The sequence below is a fragment of the Dermacentor albipictus genome, chromosome 2 (assembly GCF_038994185.2).
Source record: "Dermacentor albipictus isolate Rhodes 1998 colony chromosome 2, USDA_Dalb.pri_finalv2, whole genome shotgun sequence".
Classification (NCBI taxonomy): Eukaryota; Metazoa; Arthropoda; class Arachnida; order Ixodida; family Ixodidae; genus Dermacentor; species Dermacentor albipictus.
The window spans coordinates 85,012,122-85,026,539 of NC_091822.1; the positions used below are offsets into that span (position 1 = coordinate 85,012,122).

At 48.7% G+C, this 14,418-nt stretch overlaps 1 protein-coding gene across 1 annotated transcript; it reads right to left on the reverse strand.

The window, feature by feature from the left end:
• Nucleotides 1-6,190: 6,190 nt before the first annotated feature.
• LOC139055732 (uncharacterized) lies at nucleotides 6,191-8,212 on the reverse strand. The gene is made up of 2 exons (XM_070533264.1): nucleotides 7,276-8,212; nucleotides 6,191-6,780 (listed from the first exon to the last, which is right to left on the reverse strand). Exons 1-2 carry the CDS (start codon nucleotides 8,210-8,212, stop codon nucleotides 6,191-6,193), a joined length of 1,527 nt encoding a protein of 508 aa, XP_070389365.1.
• Between the last annotated feature and the right edge of the window lie 6,206 nt (nucleotides 8,213-14,418).

The following is a 14,418-nucleotide window of genomic DNA, read 5'->3' on the forward strand; positions in this document are numbered from 1 at the left end:
TCACACATCGGCGTGCTTTGTAGGCGCCTGTGAGGCGACATTATATTTTCAGGTCTTATGTAGCAATAATAATAATAATAATAATAATATATGGGGTTTTACGTGCCAAAACCACTTTCTGATTATGAGGCACGCCGTAGTGGGGGACTCCGGAAATTTTGACCACCTGGGGTTCTTTAACGTGCATTATGTAGCAAGCTTTCTCTCTCTCTCTGTTTTTTTTTTCAAACATATAAATATATTCATTTATTTATTTGGTCAGGATACAAGGACTATGTAAGCCACTTTATAAGTCACTATCATACAATGGCTATTGGGGGCGAGGACTTACGGAGTCGCTATCTGTCGGAAGCGCTTGGCTTGCGTAGTATGAGGGATAACGCGGCGCTCAATAAAAACAGCGCGCGGGAGCGATCCTGGACATTACTGTTACTCTCGAAACGAATGAAGTCTTTTACTTACTGTAAAAATAATAATCTTGGACAAAACAGAAATACACAATGGCTTACAGACACTATCTCTTTACCGAATGGGTACAGTGATCGCCCAGTGCGGGTGGCCGCCGTGATGGAGTCACCCGAACCGGTTTCTTGCGTGAAAGGTCGGCAATCGCAAAGAGCGAACTATGTGAAATATCTTCTTAAAGTGGGCTGTCTGAATAACCAAATGGAGCTTAACAAAATGAAGCCTCCATGCAGCCATCGCACGGGTTCGCGGTGCATGCATGCATGTCCGCGCACAATGTTTCACTTTCGCACCGTGCCGTGAGCTTTAGGCCGCAGCATATGAGCATTTGACAGTACACAAGCAACCATTGTTGCGTGGATACTGTCAGAGCTGTTCAAAAATAATTTCGTTATAACAGGGACTTCGACGCTTATGACGGTGACTTGTGATGTCCCGTCTCGACGATTCAATCGTCTTTTTTTTTTCTAAAGCATCGGACATTTCAGTATAGTTACTTCTCAAGTTGTGTCGCACTGCATATTTATCGGTCCTCTCAACAAGCAATTACCCGCTGCTTCTTTTTCTTAATCCAGTACATTTCATTGGTTTGTGCTACACAAGCATGAGAATATGCCGTGCCTTTTATTTCAATGTGCTTTTTACCGTTGCCTTTTCATTGCAATGAACTTGCCATTATCTAGAATCAACAAGTTCATTGCCCAAAGCTTCATGACATCAACAGGGCTGAGCGCGCGGGCGAGCGTCTCAGTGCGCGCTTTCTGCTGCTCACCGAACATCGCAACCGCGACGCTGGACCAGAAATATGACTCGCGCAAGTGCTTGCTGCACGCCCGAGTTGTAGCCGACGGCTGCTTGTCAGTTCTAAGTATCGTAAACTTCACGCAGCTTGTTGTCCTGCGGGCTGACATATGAAGGCTGACATCCGGCTCCGTTGTGTACGTCCGGCACTGCGGCATCGAGCAGTAGCCTACCATGTCGGATGCCTTCAAAGGCAGCCAGTACCTATTATAAAGGTTTGCGAGTGTTGTCAAGTGCACACCCGAAGAGAGAAAACCTCCCACTTAATCAGAACCGCAGCGCATGTGCGTCTTTCATTTTCAGCTCGCTTCGGCGCTTCCGAACGCGGCCGCTGTGTGCACGTTATCCCTCATACCCCGTCACGCTGACGGAGGCGCCAGCTTTTCCAGTGGTGGAGCTCGCCCCCAATATAAGCGCAAAGGTACAGGAAGAGATGATATACGTTACGTAAGGAAGAGAACTATTTACATTCATACAGCCGAGGAACTAAGTAAAATTTATTCGTAGCTCGCTTGTAGATCGAGTGCTGGGGAGTTTAAACCACCCGACCGCGCACACCGGCACTGACAGAAGCCGAGTCGCGAGGCTCGAGAGGCCGGGCAGCCGACAGGAAACTCGTTCGCGGACTTTGTTGTAACCACTGGTTCATATGTAACAGCTGCGCGCTTGCAAATCCGCTTGTGACGTGTACGGCCCTGCAGTAGTGAGCAGCGGGCAAGTGTGATTCTTTGGGAATCGTATCATATAAAAGTTGTTTGTTTCTTGTAAAGGAGAGAGAGCGGTCACAGCTTTTGGAGCTCTGTCGCTCGACAAGCTATGGTTGACATATACATTTGTAAATAAAACCTGTATATGAGATGCTGTCGCAAGCCCCATTTGCAACGCGTGGACTCAATATCAAATAGGGTGAGGAGATCGACAGTTTTACCATCGCGAGAGGCGGCCCTGCAGGGGCCTGAAATTATAGCGTCATCTTCAACTCGCTCTGTATGGAAATATTCTGCCGACGCGCCAGGAAGGCACTTTGCGGTCAAAATATATACTTTCGTCGACGGACTAGCACAACAAAATCTTGCTGTTCACTTATAATCTCGATCCTTGCACACAAATTAAGCCCTCTACTGTGCGGGTTCGGCTGTAATGCCGACTGTTGAATGGCGTAACTGTCCAATAAAAGGCACTTTTCATGGCGAAGCAACGACAAAATACGTGCGTCTTTTCGCTTCCGGAACAAAACTAATTGACTATTTAAGAAGGTATTTACACGAGTCAAAATGCAGCAAAAGAAACACAGATTGCCAAGTCTTGCTCGACACCAACACGATGTTTCAGCTCTCATTTTTCTCGGAGGCATCAGGGATCTGCACCTTTGTAGTAGTATAAGACTTTTATTCAGCCAAAAATTACAGGCCGAGCATATCGACCGCCTGGGCGGCCAGTCGACGCTGTTCTTCTTCACCTTCAGCGCCAAGCCAGTCGAGCCAGGTGGTGATGGAAAGCGAAGGGGGAGGGTAGGAACTTGATTGCTGAGCAGTCGGACAGTAGAATAGGCAATGGGATAGGTCTGCATAAGTAGACGGGCAGTTGGGACAGGAGGGGTCGGAGCGATAGCGATAGAGAAAGAGGCGGGAAGGGGTAACCAGTGCATTCATTTGGATGTGCCGCAGAAGGCGAACCTCCGGCACAGTGAGTGATGGATGAGGGGGAGGGTAGAGGCGCTTGTCGAGACGGAGCTGGAGGTAAACTTCCTTGATAGTGCGGCGCAGGGAGAGTCCCCCAGAATCCTGCGAGGGCCCCGACCAGGGGATCAACGGTGCCCGGTTAAAAACATCACGGGCGAGCTGATGGGCCAGCTCATTGCCGTCAATCCCCGAATGCCCAGGGACCCAGCGGAGGAAAACGGTGGAAGGTTGCAGTGCGGAGACCGCTCGTTCGACCTCTTGTTGGAGTGAATGGGGTAGGGTGCGGTTCTGTATGTGGCGAATGGCGGCTTGGGAGTCGGTGTATATCGTGTACTCTGGGAGCGAGGGCAGGGAGGGAAATGATTGTAGGGTATGTACAATGGCAAGGACCTCGAGAGAGAGTGCATCCGGAGGGTGTAGGTACGGCCCACTCGTGTGAGTTTCAGGTGCTGGGAGGTGGGGATGGTAGATAGCGTAGCCACAGGAACCTCGAGGGGCTATGAAAGAGGCATCCGTGTAGGCTACTCCCTGGGTAGTAAAGAGGGGGGAATGATGCTGCGCGGCCGCGTGACGACGGCCGGCATGTAGGACAGGGGACATATTAGACGGGAGGGGGAGAATGCGAAGATTGGGCGCCGGGGTGGATTTTGGAGAGGTAAAGGAGGAAACGGGAATGGGAGAGATACCCGCCTGGGCCAGTAACCACTGACCCTGACGGGTAAGAGAAAGCCGGGCAAGCTGGGAGTCACGGTGGAGAGAGAGAAGAGAACGAAGAGGATGGAAGAGGCCTGTGGCAAAGAGCTTAGCAGTGGAGGTGGTGATAGGGAGGTTGAGAGCTGCCTTGTAGAGGCCAACAAGGGCGGTTTCGAGGGTGTTAAGCTGAGTGTGGGTGAAGGAAACGTAAGGCACAAAGTACAAGAACTTGTTGAGGGCGAGCGCATGGGCAACTCGACACGCATGAGCCTCGTGGAGGCCCGAGCGCCGAGTGACCACGCGCCGCAGGAGGTGAGTTACCGAGTGACAAGTCCTGACCGCGTGGTGTAGGGCTTGCACATTCTTGGCTGCATGTAACGGGAAGCCAAGAACTTTGCATTGGGGGACAACAGGAATGGGAGAGCCGGAAAGATGTAGGGAGATTAGGGCGTTGTGGGAGCGCTGGTATGAGGAGTAGTTAAGAAGGAGAAGCTCGGATTTCTCCGGAGCAGGTGACAAGCCAGCAGTGGGGAGAAAGGAGTTAATGAGATCGAGGCCACGTTGCAGGGTGTCCTGTACGTGACCGGGAGAACCAGACGAACACCAGAGGGTGATGTCGTCGGCATAAAAGATGTGGTGGAGGTCAGGAATCTGGGCTAGTTGGGAGGCGAGAGGGGTCATAGCAAGATTAAAAAGGATAGGAGAGAGAACAGCACCTTGAGGAGTGCCACGGGTGAGCGGGTGGGGATCGGACAGATGTGTGTCCACTCGGAAACGAGCCACTCGGTTAGAGAGAAAGGAGCGGAGATAAGAGTACATGTGGTGTCCGCAGTCTAGGGAGGAGATCTGAGACAGGATATGGTCGTGGCACACACCATCGAAGGCCTTGCGGACATCAACAGTCACAAGAGCGTGGATCTGGCTGGGATTGGGTGAGAGAAAGGTGTGCTGGAGGATCAGGAACATGTCCTGTGCACAGACGCGCCGTCGAAAGCCGATAAGAGAGTGGGGGAAGAAATCTTTCGCTTCAATAAGATCAGAGAGGCGAGTCAAAGCCATTCGCTCAAGGGTCTTGCCAACACACGACGTCAAGGAGATAGGGCGAAGGTTAGAAAGGGAGGGAGGTTTGCCCGGCTTCGGAATCATAGAAATAAGAGAGGATGTCCAAGCGCTCGGCAAGCAGCCGCTGTCCCAGGCATTGTTGAAAGTCTGAAGGAGGAATTCCTTGGAGTGGTCGGGGAGGTTGCGGAGTGTAGTGTATGTGATGGTATCCTCACCGGGAGCCGAGCGAGAAGCATTAGCAGCCAGGGCAGCTTCGAGCTCCCGGAGAGTGAAAGGGCGGTCGAGGTCTGGGTTAGGATCGCCAGAGTAGGCTGGGTAGGAAGGTGTGAGAGGGGGTGGGAGATACAAAGAAGTGATCTTGTCAAAGACCTCGGAGGGAGTCCCCTGAGTGAGGGCTTTTGCTAGAGTGGGAGCAAGTGCAGGCTTCGTACCTAAGAAAGATTTAAAAAGGGACCACGTGGATCGCGAGTGTAATGCAGAATCGAGGCCGTCACAAAGCGCACTCCAACGAGAATGCTCGAGGGACGTGCCATGGGCGACTATCTCGCCCCGCAGAGCAGCAATCCGAGAGGAAAGTTGGGCATTCTTGGGTTGGGAGCGCAAAGAACGTTGGAGACGTTTCATCCGACGCCATAAACGGAGAAAGTGAGGATCCGGGTCTGGGATAGGATGCCGTGAGCGAACGCGACGGCTACTGGTCGAAAGCGCAGCGGAGATGCGCGACGTCCAGTCATCGTAAGATTCAAAGGAGGCGGAAAGGAGATTAGTGCGAAATGCGTGCCAGTCAGTGTGAGTGGTTGAGTGCGATCGAGGGATGTGGGAAAGTGAAGCGGTAATATGAATGAGGAAATGGTCGCTGAGGAGTGTTTCAGCTGTGACCTGCCAGTGAAAGGAAAGGGAGCCCCGAGAGAAAGAGAGGTCGGGTGTCGTGGAGCGCTGTGAGACAGTGCCCGCTCGAGTAGGGGAGCCAGGGGTATTAAGAAGGGTGAGGTGGCGTTCCTGGGCAAGACAGTGGAGAAGGCGGCCGGGCTTGAGGGTCTGGGGGTAGCCCCAGAGCGTGTGAGGGGCGTTAAAATCGCCCCCAAGGAGGAGATGGGTGGTGGCGGGAATAGAATGAAGGAACTTGCCCAAGGCAGTGAACAAAGAGGATGTGGCAGGGGGATTATAGAAAGACATAAAGGCGAGTGAGATGCGCGATGAAGGTCGGTAATACACAACACCAACTAAATATTTACGGAGGTTGGAGGGGATATCAAGTGGCTCGACGAGGACGTCGCTGCGTACATAAATGGACGCAAGCGGCGTGCCCGTCGTGGCATGGTAGGCGCGGTAACCTGGGACGGTGCGGGCCGTCCGAGTCTCCTGGATAAGGAGAAAATGGGGCAGGGAAGGGCGGGTGAGGAGATACTGGTGGAGGGGGGTCTTATTGTGGCGAAGGTTTCGACAGTTCCACTGCACAATCTCGAGGTCCTCTCCAGGCGCCATGTTTACGATAGATTAGAGGTAGAAGAGTTTGCGGGGACACGTTCCTTCTTTTTGGCCGGGGGCAGTGACTCCTGGAGGGAGCCCAGCATAGAAGCGAATGATTCCAATTGCTTGGACTGGGTTTGGAGGGTGGTGAGGATCTGGACAATCGAAGTTTCGAGCTGAAGCAAGCGAGTGTGGTGTGCAGTGGTGGTGGTTTCTACCAGGTCAGCCAATGGGGCGACCTGGGCGTTAGGGGACGGGGTGATGAGCGTGGCAAGGTGCTCATTTAGCTTGGTAAGCTGGGATGTAAGAGAGGAGGTTGTTGTCTTTAGGGTTTGTGTCAATGCGTGGATTTGCTGTTGTAAATCTTGGGAGATGCGCTGTTGTTCGCGCTGGTGACGCCCAAGCATTGTGAGCCGGAGATCGAAGGAGCGGTTCTCGTCAGTCAGGGATGGCGAGGGTATAGTAGAGGAAGAAAGGGATGCTTGCACCGAGGGCCCTTTGACTATAGCGGCGTAGGAGCCTGGAGGTGATGGAGCCTGACTTGACGGAGATGCATGATTAGCAAAGGAGGCGGAAGAAGGGGTGGGCTTCGTGGCCCTCCGCAAAGCTGTGCGACGGAGAAACGCGGCTTTGGCACACTCGCGTTGTTTAGCGAGGAGGAAGGGGCAAGTGGGGTCGAGAGAGGGATGTGTGTTTACCTGGCAATGAATGCACCATGGTTGGGCACACGCGTGAGCGGTAGGATCTGCGGGTAGGGGTGCAGCACAACGGCGGCACTTGGCCGGAACGTCGTGCTGAGGGCATTGGTGAGCACGGTGTCCCAGAGCAAGACAACGGGTGCATGTGGGGGGCTTAGGCTTATGAGGGCGGCATCGGAAAGCGACGCGTTTAAAATATACGAAGTGGGGTATGACGGTGCCAGCGAAGGTTATGAGCACTGATTCTGTGCTGCCCATCATACGAGCAGCGAGAATATCAGTCGTGTATGATTCAAGGTCATGCATGAGCTGAGTAGGAGTAAAGTGACCACCAACGTTATGAATGACGCCGAGGCAGGAAATGGGAGGATTGGGGGCATATGTTTTGACGGTGATTGGCTTACCGTGGAGCTGAAGATGCGTGAGAGAAAGTAGGAGTTGGGCGGTGAGAGGGGAGTGTGTTTTCAGAAATACAAGGCTCTGAGCTGGCTTGGCCTGAAGGGTGATCTCTGCGCTGGTTTTGGAGGAGAGATGTGCGGCGGAGACGATGGCGGCAAGCAAGTCGTAAAGAGGCAGCTTGGGAGTGAGGGTACCGGGCAGAAGTTGGATCCCAACTGAGATGAGCTCGGTGCGAGGGCGGGCGGCGGAGGCAGGTTTGCGGCTGGTACTGACGGTGCTCCAGCCGCTTTCTAATGATGGCGTATTATGGTCGTTGTCTGGGGACGACGTGAAATCCATCTCCGCCGACGAGTCGTCAGCCGGATACACAGGGGTCAAGGAGGTAGGGGCGACAGAAACACATCTCGAAACATTGGGAATGACGTTGGTGGGCGTAGAGTTTGCACTGTCCAGCACGGCAGAAGTGGTGGATCCGGTGGGAGCGGCTGCAACAAGCGCGTTCAGCTGCGATTCTGATGTCTGATTGCAGCACTTTACAACAGGCGCCAATGTGGCCGGAATAGACGCGGCGGCATCCGTGGCGGCGACGGTGAACGCTGCAGGCTGCGACACGTTTAGTGGTCCGAGACTCTTGGCGTCGCTGACAGCGTGGAACTTGGTCGTAGGAGGCATTGAGGCGACGAACCCTGACTGCGACGCGGCGGTCGAGTCAGAGCTCTCAGCGTTGCTCACAGCGTTGAACGTGGCCGGAATATGCACGGCGGCGTGTGCGGAGTGCAGGAACGCAGCCGGTTGAGGCAGGGCTGCCGGCTTAGAATTAGGCACGTCGCTGGTAACATTCAGCGTTGACAGAGTAGGCTCAGTGGCACCGGCGGCGGTAGAAGAGGAGGCCAGCGGGGCATTGGTGGCTGTCGGCTGGCGGGTCTTCGTGAGACGCTGCATGTCAGAGGTGCAGGCGCGGCGAGTTAGGGCTAGCGCGGCGCCGCGCCGCTTCGTAGATTTGGAGGGGCCTGGAGGGCCAGCCTGGCGTCGGACCGGGAGTCGTATGGTGTCCACTTGTGGCGGAAGTCTTCGTGAAAAGATGAAGAGTAGACCCAGGGGCGGGCAAGGCCCTGGACCGGGCCAAGGACGGGTGAAAACGGAGCACGATATGCAGCCAGATAACCAGAGTGGCGCCACCTATCGATCTTCTGCACCTTTTACACCCTGCAAGTGGCAATCAGTGCGTCTCTTCAAAACATGTGGAATACATGTACAGCATGATGTTCCGGATCTTCGTGGCGGAGACCGGGGTCTCTGACTATATATATAAAGCAAAACGCGAAGTTGCCGCATATTATTCACAACAACCGTGAGGCAGAACAAGAAGAAAAAGAAAAGGTGCTGGAAAACAAGCGTGTCAATCGATGTGGTTTAACTCGCTACAATTTGAAGCATAGGATAAAATTAAATAAAATGAACACATTATATTCGTGTCCCGAAACCAAATTATAACGCGAGGCGCGTTATTAGGGGAGGAAATTCCGTAAAACAGCTCCCATTATATTGTTGCAAATACGGTATTTGTTAACGTAAAACTCGGAGAAGCAGCACAGCCTCCGAAAACAGCAGTGGAAACTCTTGCACCTATCCCTTCTTCCTTCCTACCACGGATCTCGGAAGTCACAAGTACTCGCTTTTTCTATCTAAATAGAGTTTCTTTCTATCGAGATAGAAATGCAGTGATTGTGGAGAGGAACAGGCGCTATCTGCAACGCGCGAAAGATCGACAAGCAAGCGAGCTGTCGCTGTGAGCACCCACTTGCACTATATGGAAAGAGAGAGAGAAAGTGATCGCTTGGAGGAAGAGGTGCTATTGGCGCTATTTTCGCGCGCGAAACTGCGAAACATCGACGAGCGAACCACCTTCAGAGTGCTGCGCTCAGATTCTGTTCAACTTCACGCAGGGCTCCCTTCCAGAGTGCGATGACGTTTATAAGTACATTTATCTTTTTGTGAGCCGGAGGTTACGCAGCCACGGCGCTGCGTACTGCGTTACGCTCCTACGGTAAGTTGCATGCAGCGGGTATTCCCGCGTTCTTTATCTTATATATGATGTGAATAACCAGTAAACTCAATTGAACGGTTGTTGTTTAGCTTAACTTTTGCGAGGATTTTACTGAGCGTCCCCTGAAATAAGAGTCCTTGTAGAATCACCCGGTATGCAGGGTGTTAATTTTTAAGTTTTACGGAATTTTTAGAAATTGTCTGTGGCAGGTAGCATAATTCTTATCACTTAGCCGGGTTATTCGATGCGGCAGACATTAGTAACACGAAAAGTCGAAGCACATATTTAACAAATTAAAAAAATCGCTAATTAACTTCTTAGTTAATGACTTTACGACACATATTTTAATTTACGAATTGTAGCCGGTGAGCTTGTCAGGCGTATCCACTTGGAATGAATTTCCAGAATGCCACAAGTTTAGAGATATGTGCCATCAAACTCGCTGTGAAGATGCATTGTTCCATTTACTTTTTTACCATAAAGCTGTTTTATACATTGGAGCACAAAAGCAACTGGAACGCTCATGTATTTCATCCCACAATTTGGGAAATATCTCGAAATATCGTTGAACCTTGCATTTGCAAACAACTTTTTTAGTGAATTGCAAACCAACTTGCGGATCACAAAAGCTCCACACACAGAACAATCGTTAAATTAAAATGAAAGAAGAAATACGGACGTGGAATCAAAGTTATACAATTATCACAATACAGTACGGAATACGTAATCGCGCAACCATTAAACAGCGCTATTTTTTTTACGTATGGTATTTATAACAATCAGTGTAATGGTGTATGTACAGGAACTACATTTACAAAATTATGATCAAGAGATGGTTATAAACAATGACAGGATAACAAGCAGTACACACAAAGAAAACACCATACAGGGGAAAACCTTCCATCTCCACGAGAATTTGAAAGAAGTTCGCCACCTAATCAAAAGTGTATGTCAATTCAGCTAACATTCATTTTGATCGTAGATGTCCTTTAGGCGAATAATCATATGAGAGAAATGTACTCTTGAAAAAGATATTCTTTCTGCATTTAGGTCTTGCATACGAGTTTATCATAGGCTATACCAATAATTAAGCTGGCAGCATTGGCCTTCACTGCATGTTGCCTAATGCAGGCCTACTGATAAACCTGCATTAGGCAACGCTCGGTCAGTGCCAACAGTGCTATCTTATTGGCATAATTGGCACTCTTGGACTAACACTGTAGCGATGGTTATAGTTATGGCAAAGTGTACGGCATTCTAGTTCACTGTAGTTATGGTAATGAAGGACACGCCCTTTCTTTTGTGAAAACTTTATACCCATTGTGCCTGTGAGCATTTGAATAAAAAGAAGTATGACTTACAGCCAATCATAAAAAGGTTTTGTGATGTTCAGGGAGAGACGAAGTCTTCTAAAAAAATTAACACAAAAGATTTCTTTTGCTTTTGAGGATATGTAACAAGCAGTGGAAGAAATAAATGTTTAAATCATCATAATAAACACGCATCTAAGCACAGCCTCTCTAGATACACAGGCAGAGCTTTTCAGGCTCTCTACAGAGACATTTCATACAATTTTTGTTCACACTTTTACATAAGTGAACAAAATTTCAGATCATGAGGGAGAAAGACTTCTTTTGTCAAAAATGCTCCACTTAACCAGAAACGTCTACAATGGTCGAGCTGCCAAGCCTGGGACACTTGACATGGAATGACCCAGAATACGAAAAGAAAAGAAAGAAAAAAAAGTAAAACCACAGATGTATCTTAACCTTGATATATCACACAGATTTGGAAGCCCACTCAATCATGGACACACAGTGGCAGCTTTGTTCAATGAGAAGTATGCCCATAGTGCATCCCTTCATTGTGGGAGACCTCCGTCAGGTCTATATATGCCACGCCAGCATGCCGGCGACATTGTCAATGATTTTCCGCTCAGCTAGAGACACACGGTATGGGCGGCGCCACACGATGGATGTGTCATCTGTCAGAATGCAATGCTCTGCAACGGTTGCTTGGCCCAAGATCAACGAATAGACGTCAAAAGAAGTAGCGTGTTTTTTTTTCAACAAATCAAGCAGCTGTTGCGTCTGCGCAGGAGTCAAGTCAGAGCTGATGACTGCTGTCAGGGTGGTAGACGAAGAAGGGTCCTCAGAATAGACTGGTGTAAGTGGTAAGACACATACAATACAAGCAAAAATCGGTTGACGAAGTCGTGCCAGTAGTTCAAAAGAAGTCCGTAGTTCCAAAGGAAATTTTTAGCTTCACAAAAAGCTAAACGGTTCTCACCCATTGATCACACAAGAATATAAAGATCTTTTACTTAAGTTATACATTACGATTATGCTTATTACTATTATCAAATATTTTTTGGGGTCATGGTATTACTCATACAGTGACTTCATTGGGTCCAATTGGAATCTATTACCTCCTATTGAAAGATTCCATTGAACTCAATGGTTTTGTTTTGACTGGGTGGGTTGCTATCAAGCACACAAGTACTTCAAAAACTTTTTTGCTGAAACCATATTGTCCTGTTTGCATCAAAAACTTTTTTGCTGGAACCATATTGTCCTGTTTGCATCAGGCATTCTATCACATGCTATGTTCTTTCCCAACTGATGGATGAAACCAGCATACAAGTGTTAAGATAACTGTATTACATAACGCACAATGCATGGGCTGTTTGTCTATTTATTGAATTATTAAATTATGAATTTATTAAATACAAATGATAACTTCCTGTGATTGCAAGATGTTTAACAGTGTAAATGGTGATATTCAGGTACCACTGGAGCTTTCGCATTCTGTCTAGTTGTTATAGCTATGTATTACTACATTCTTTCTCAATAATGTACTTTGCTATTCCAGATGGACTCGACGAATGCCTATGCTTGTCCCCGGTGCCACCAAAGAATGTGTTCTTTAGCTACCCTTTTCAGGCACTTCTGCACATGGCATGGCACAGAGAGTAACTGGCATTGCAATCTGGAAGGGTGTGTCAAGACTTACAGACTGTATAGCACCTTCCGGAAGCATGTCAGGCAACACCACAACCATTTGTTCCTGACAAGTACCAGTGAGACCCCTGTGGAGCCAGTACACTTCAACAGTGCACATGGTGCGATCGAGGACTCCTTCAGTGTGTCCAGTGATGAAGAGCCTGAATAGGGATGTAGCAGCAATACTGTGGTGCTTGACACCAGTGATCAATGTGCAAAGCATTTGTCCTCTCTGCTGTTGAAGTGGCAAGAGGGGAGACAATTACCGGAAAGCACGACTAATGAAATTGCCAATGATTTGCTCCACTTCATTACAGAGTTCAAAGCAACATGTAATTCAGTGGAAATCACAAGGCTTGAGCATCTTGCGACGAAATCCGGACGGGAGAACTATTGGAAAAGTGTATTTCCTTTTGTGTCTCCTAAAGCCATGTATCTTTCAGATTGCCAAGATGAGTGCTTTGAATATGTTCCGATCCTAGAAACTATAAAAGCGGTTGCTGGGGTGCGCAAGCTTTTTGGAGAATTCAAAGAATCATGTTCAACCCTCTTGCAAGACATATCTGATGGCAGCTATTTTAAAGAGCACAGCATATTTAGAAATGCCAGCACAAAAAGATTATTGGCCATTCACCTCTATTTTGATGACTTTGAAATATGTAACCCCCTGGGAAGCAAACGCGGAAAGCATAAACTTCTGGCTGGGTACTTAACAATCTTAAATCTTCCACCACAATCGCAATCAAAGCTGAATGATAAATACCTTGTAATGCTTGCAAGGACATCCCTTGTGACCAAATTCACTCTTCATAAAATTCTTGAACCACTTCTTAAAGATCTGCAGCAACTAGAAGCAAATGGCATTGAGCTTAACGGCGAAGTTGTGAAAGGCTCACTTTTGTTTGTGAGTGGTGACAACTTATCAAGCCACCAACTTGGTGGTTTCCGTGAATGTTTTTCATCTGGCCCTATCTGCCGGTATTGCATGGCAACCAGAAATGAAATTAATGACAAATGGCATGAGGATGACTTTGTTATTAGAACAAAGGAAATGCATGCCCGTCATATTCAACTCATAAAGCAAGATCCAGCTCTCTCTAATACCTATGGTGTTACAGGTGAAAGCTGTCTAAGTGCTCTTAATTCTTTTGATGTGACTCAAGGGTTGCCACCAGACGTTATGCATGACCTTTATGAAGGGGTCATCCCATTTGTCATGAAGCATGTCATCCAGCACATTGTATCAAGTCAGCTTCTAACTCTAGACCAGCTGAATGAGCGGCTTGCCGAATTTCCTCTTCGAGGAGGGGACAAAAAGTCTCGATTGCCACCCCTGTCACGTGCAGCAGTGTTTGGAAGAACAACCATCAAGGGGTCAGCTGCTGAAAAGCTCTGCTTTTTTCGTTTTTTCTCTCTGCTTGTCGGAGACAGTGTCCCAGAAGGAAATCCTGCGTATCAAGTATACCTCGAGCTCCGTGCTATAGTGGACATTGTTCTTGCACCACAGGTGTCTCGTGGTTCTGTTGCCTATTTGAAGGTGCTTATTGAGGACTTCTACAGTGCATTTAAGGAAACTTTTGCAGATGTCAGCATTATCCCAAAGATGCACTATCTGACTCATTACCCCAGCTTTCTACTTTTTTATGGCCCTCTTTCTAAACTGTCCTGCATGCGTTTTGAAGCAAAGCACCAATTTTTTAAGTCTCTCACTAGGAAAGTACGCAACTTCAAGAACATTTCAACAACACTGAGTCGTCGACATCAAATGCAGCTTATGTATGCTTTGACACAACCTCAAGAATCACTGACCATCATAGGGAGCAAGAGACTAGAGCCAGACTTATTACCTGACCTCTTGAAAGACAGACTTCGAGAACTCTGGCCGAATACAGCAGACGTGCACTGTGCGGATTCTGTTACTGTCTCTGGAAGGACGCTAAGTGTGGGTGCTGTCGTACCTTTGCTTGTACCAGATGATGACCTTCCTGAGTTTGCTAAAGTGACACTGATTGCAGTTTGTAACCTAAAGTTGTTTGTTTTTGCCACCATTCTTGACACAAGATATTTTGATGAGCATTTTCATGCCTTTGTTGTAGAGA

Coding starts and splice junctions, on each gene's coding strand:
- LOC139055732 (XM_070533264.1), bottom strand. CDS start 8,212: ATGCAGCGTCTCACGAAGACCCGCCAGCCGACAGCCACCAATGCCCCG. Junction 6,781..7,275: donor CACGCATCTTCAGCTCCACG/GTAAGCCAATCA, acceptor TCCGTCGCACAG/CTTTGCGGAGGGCCACGAAG.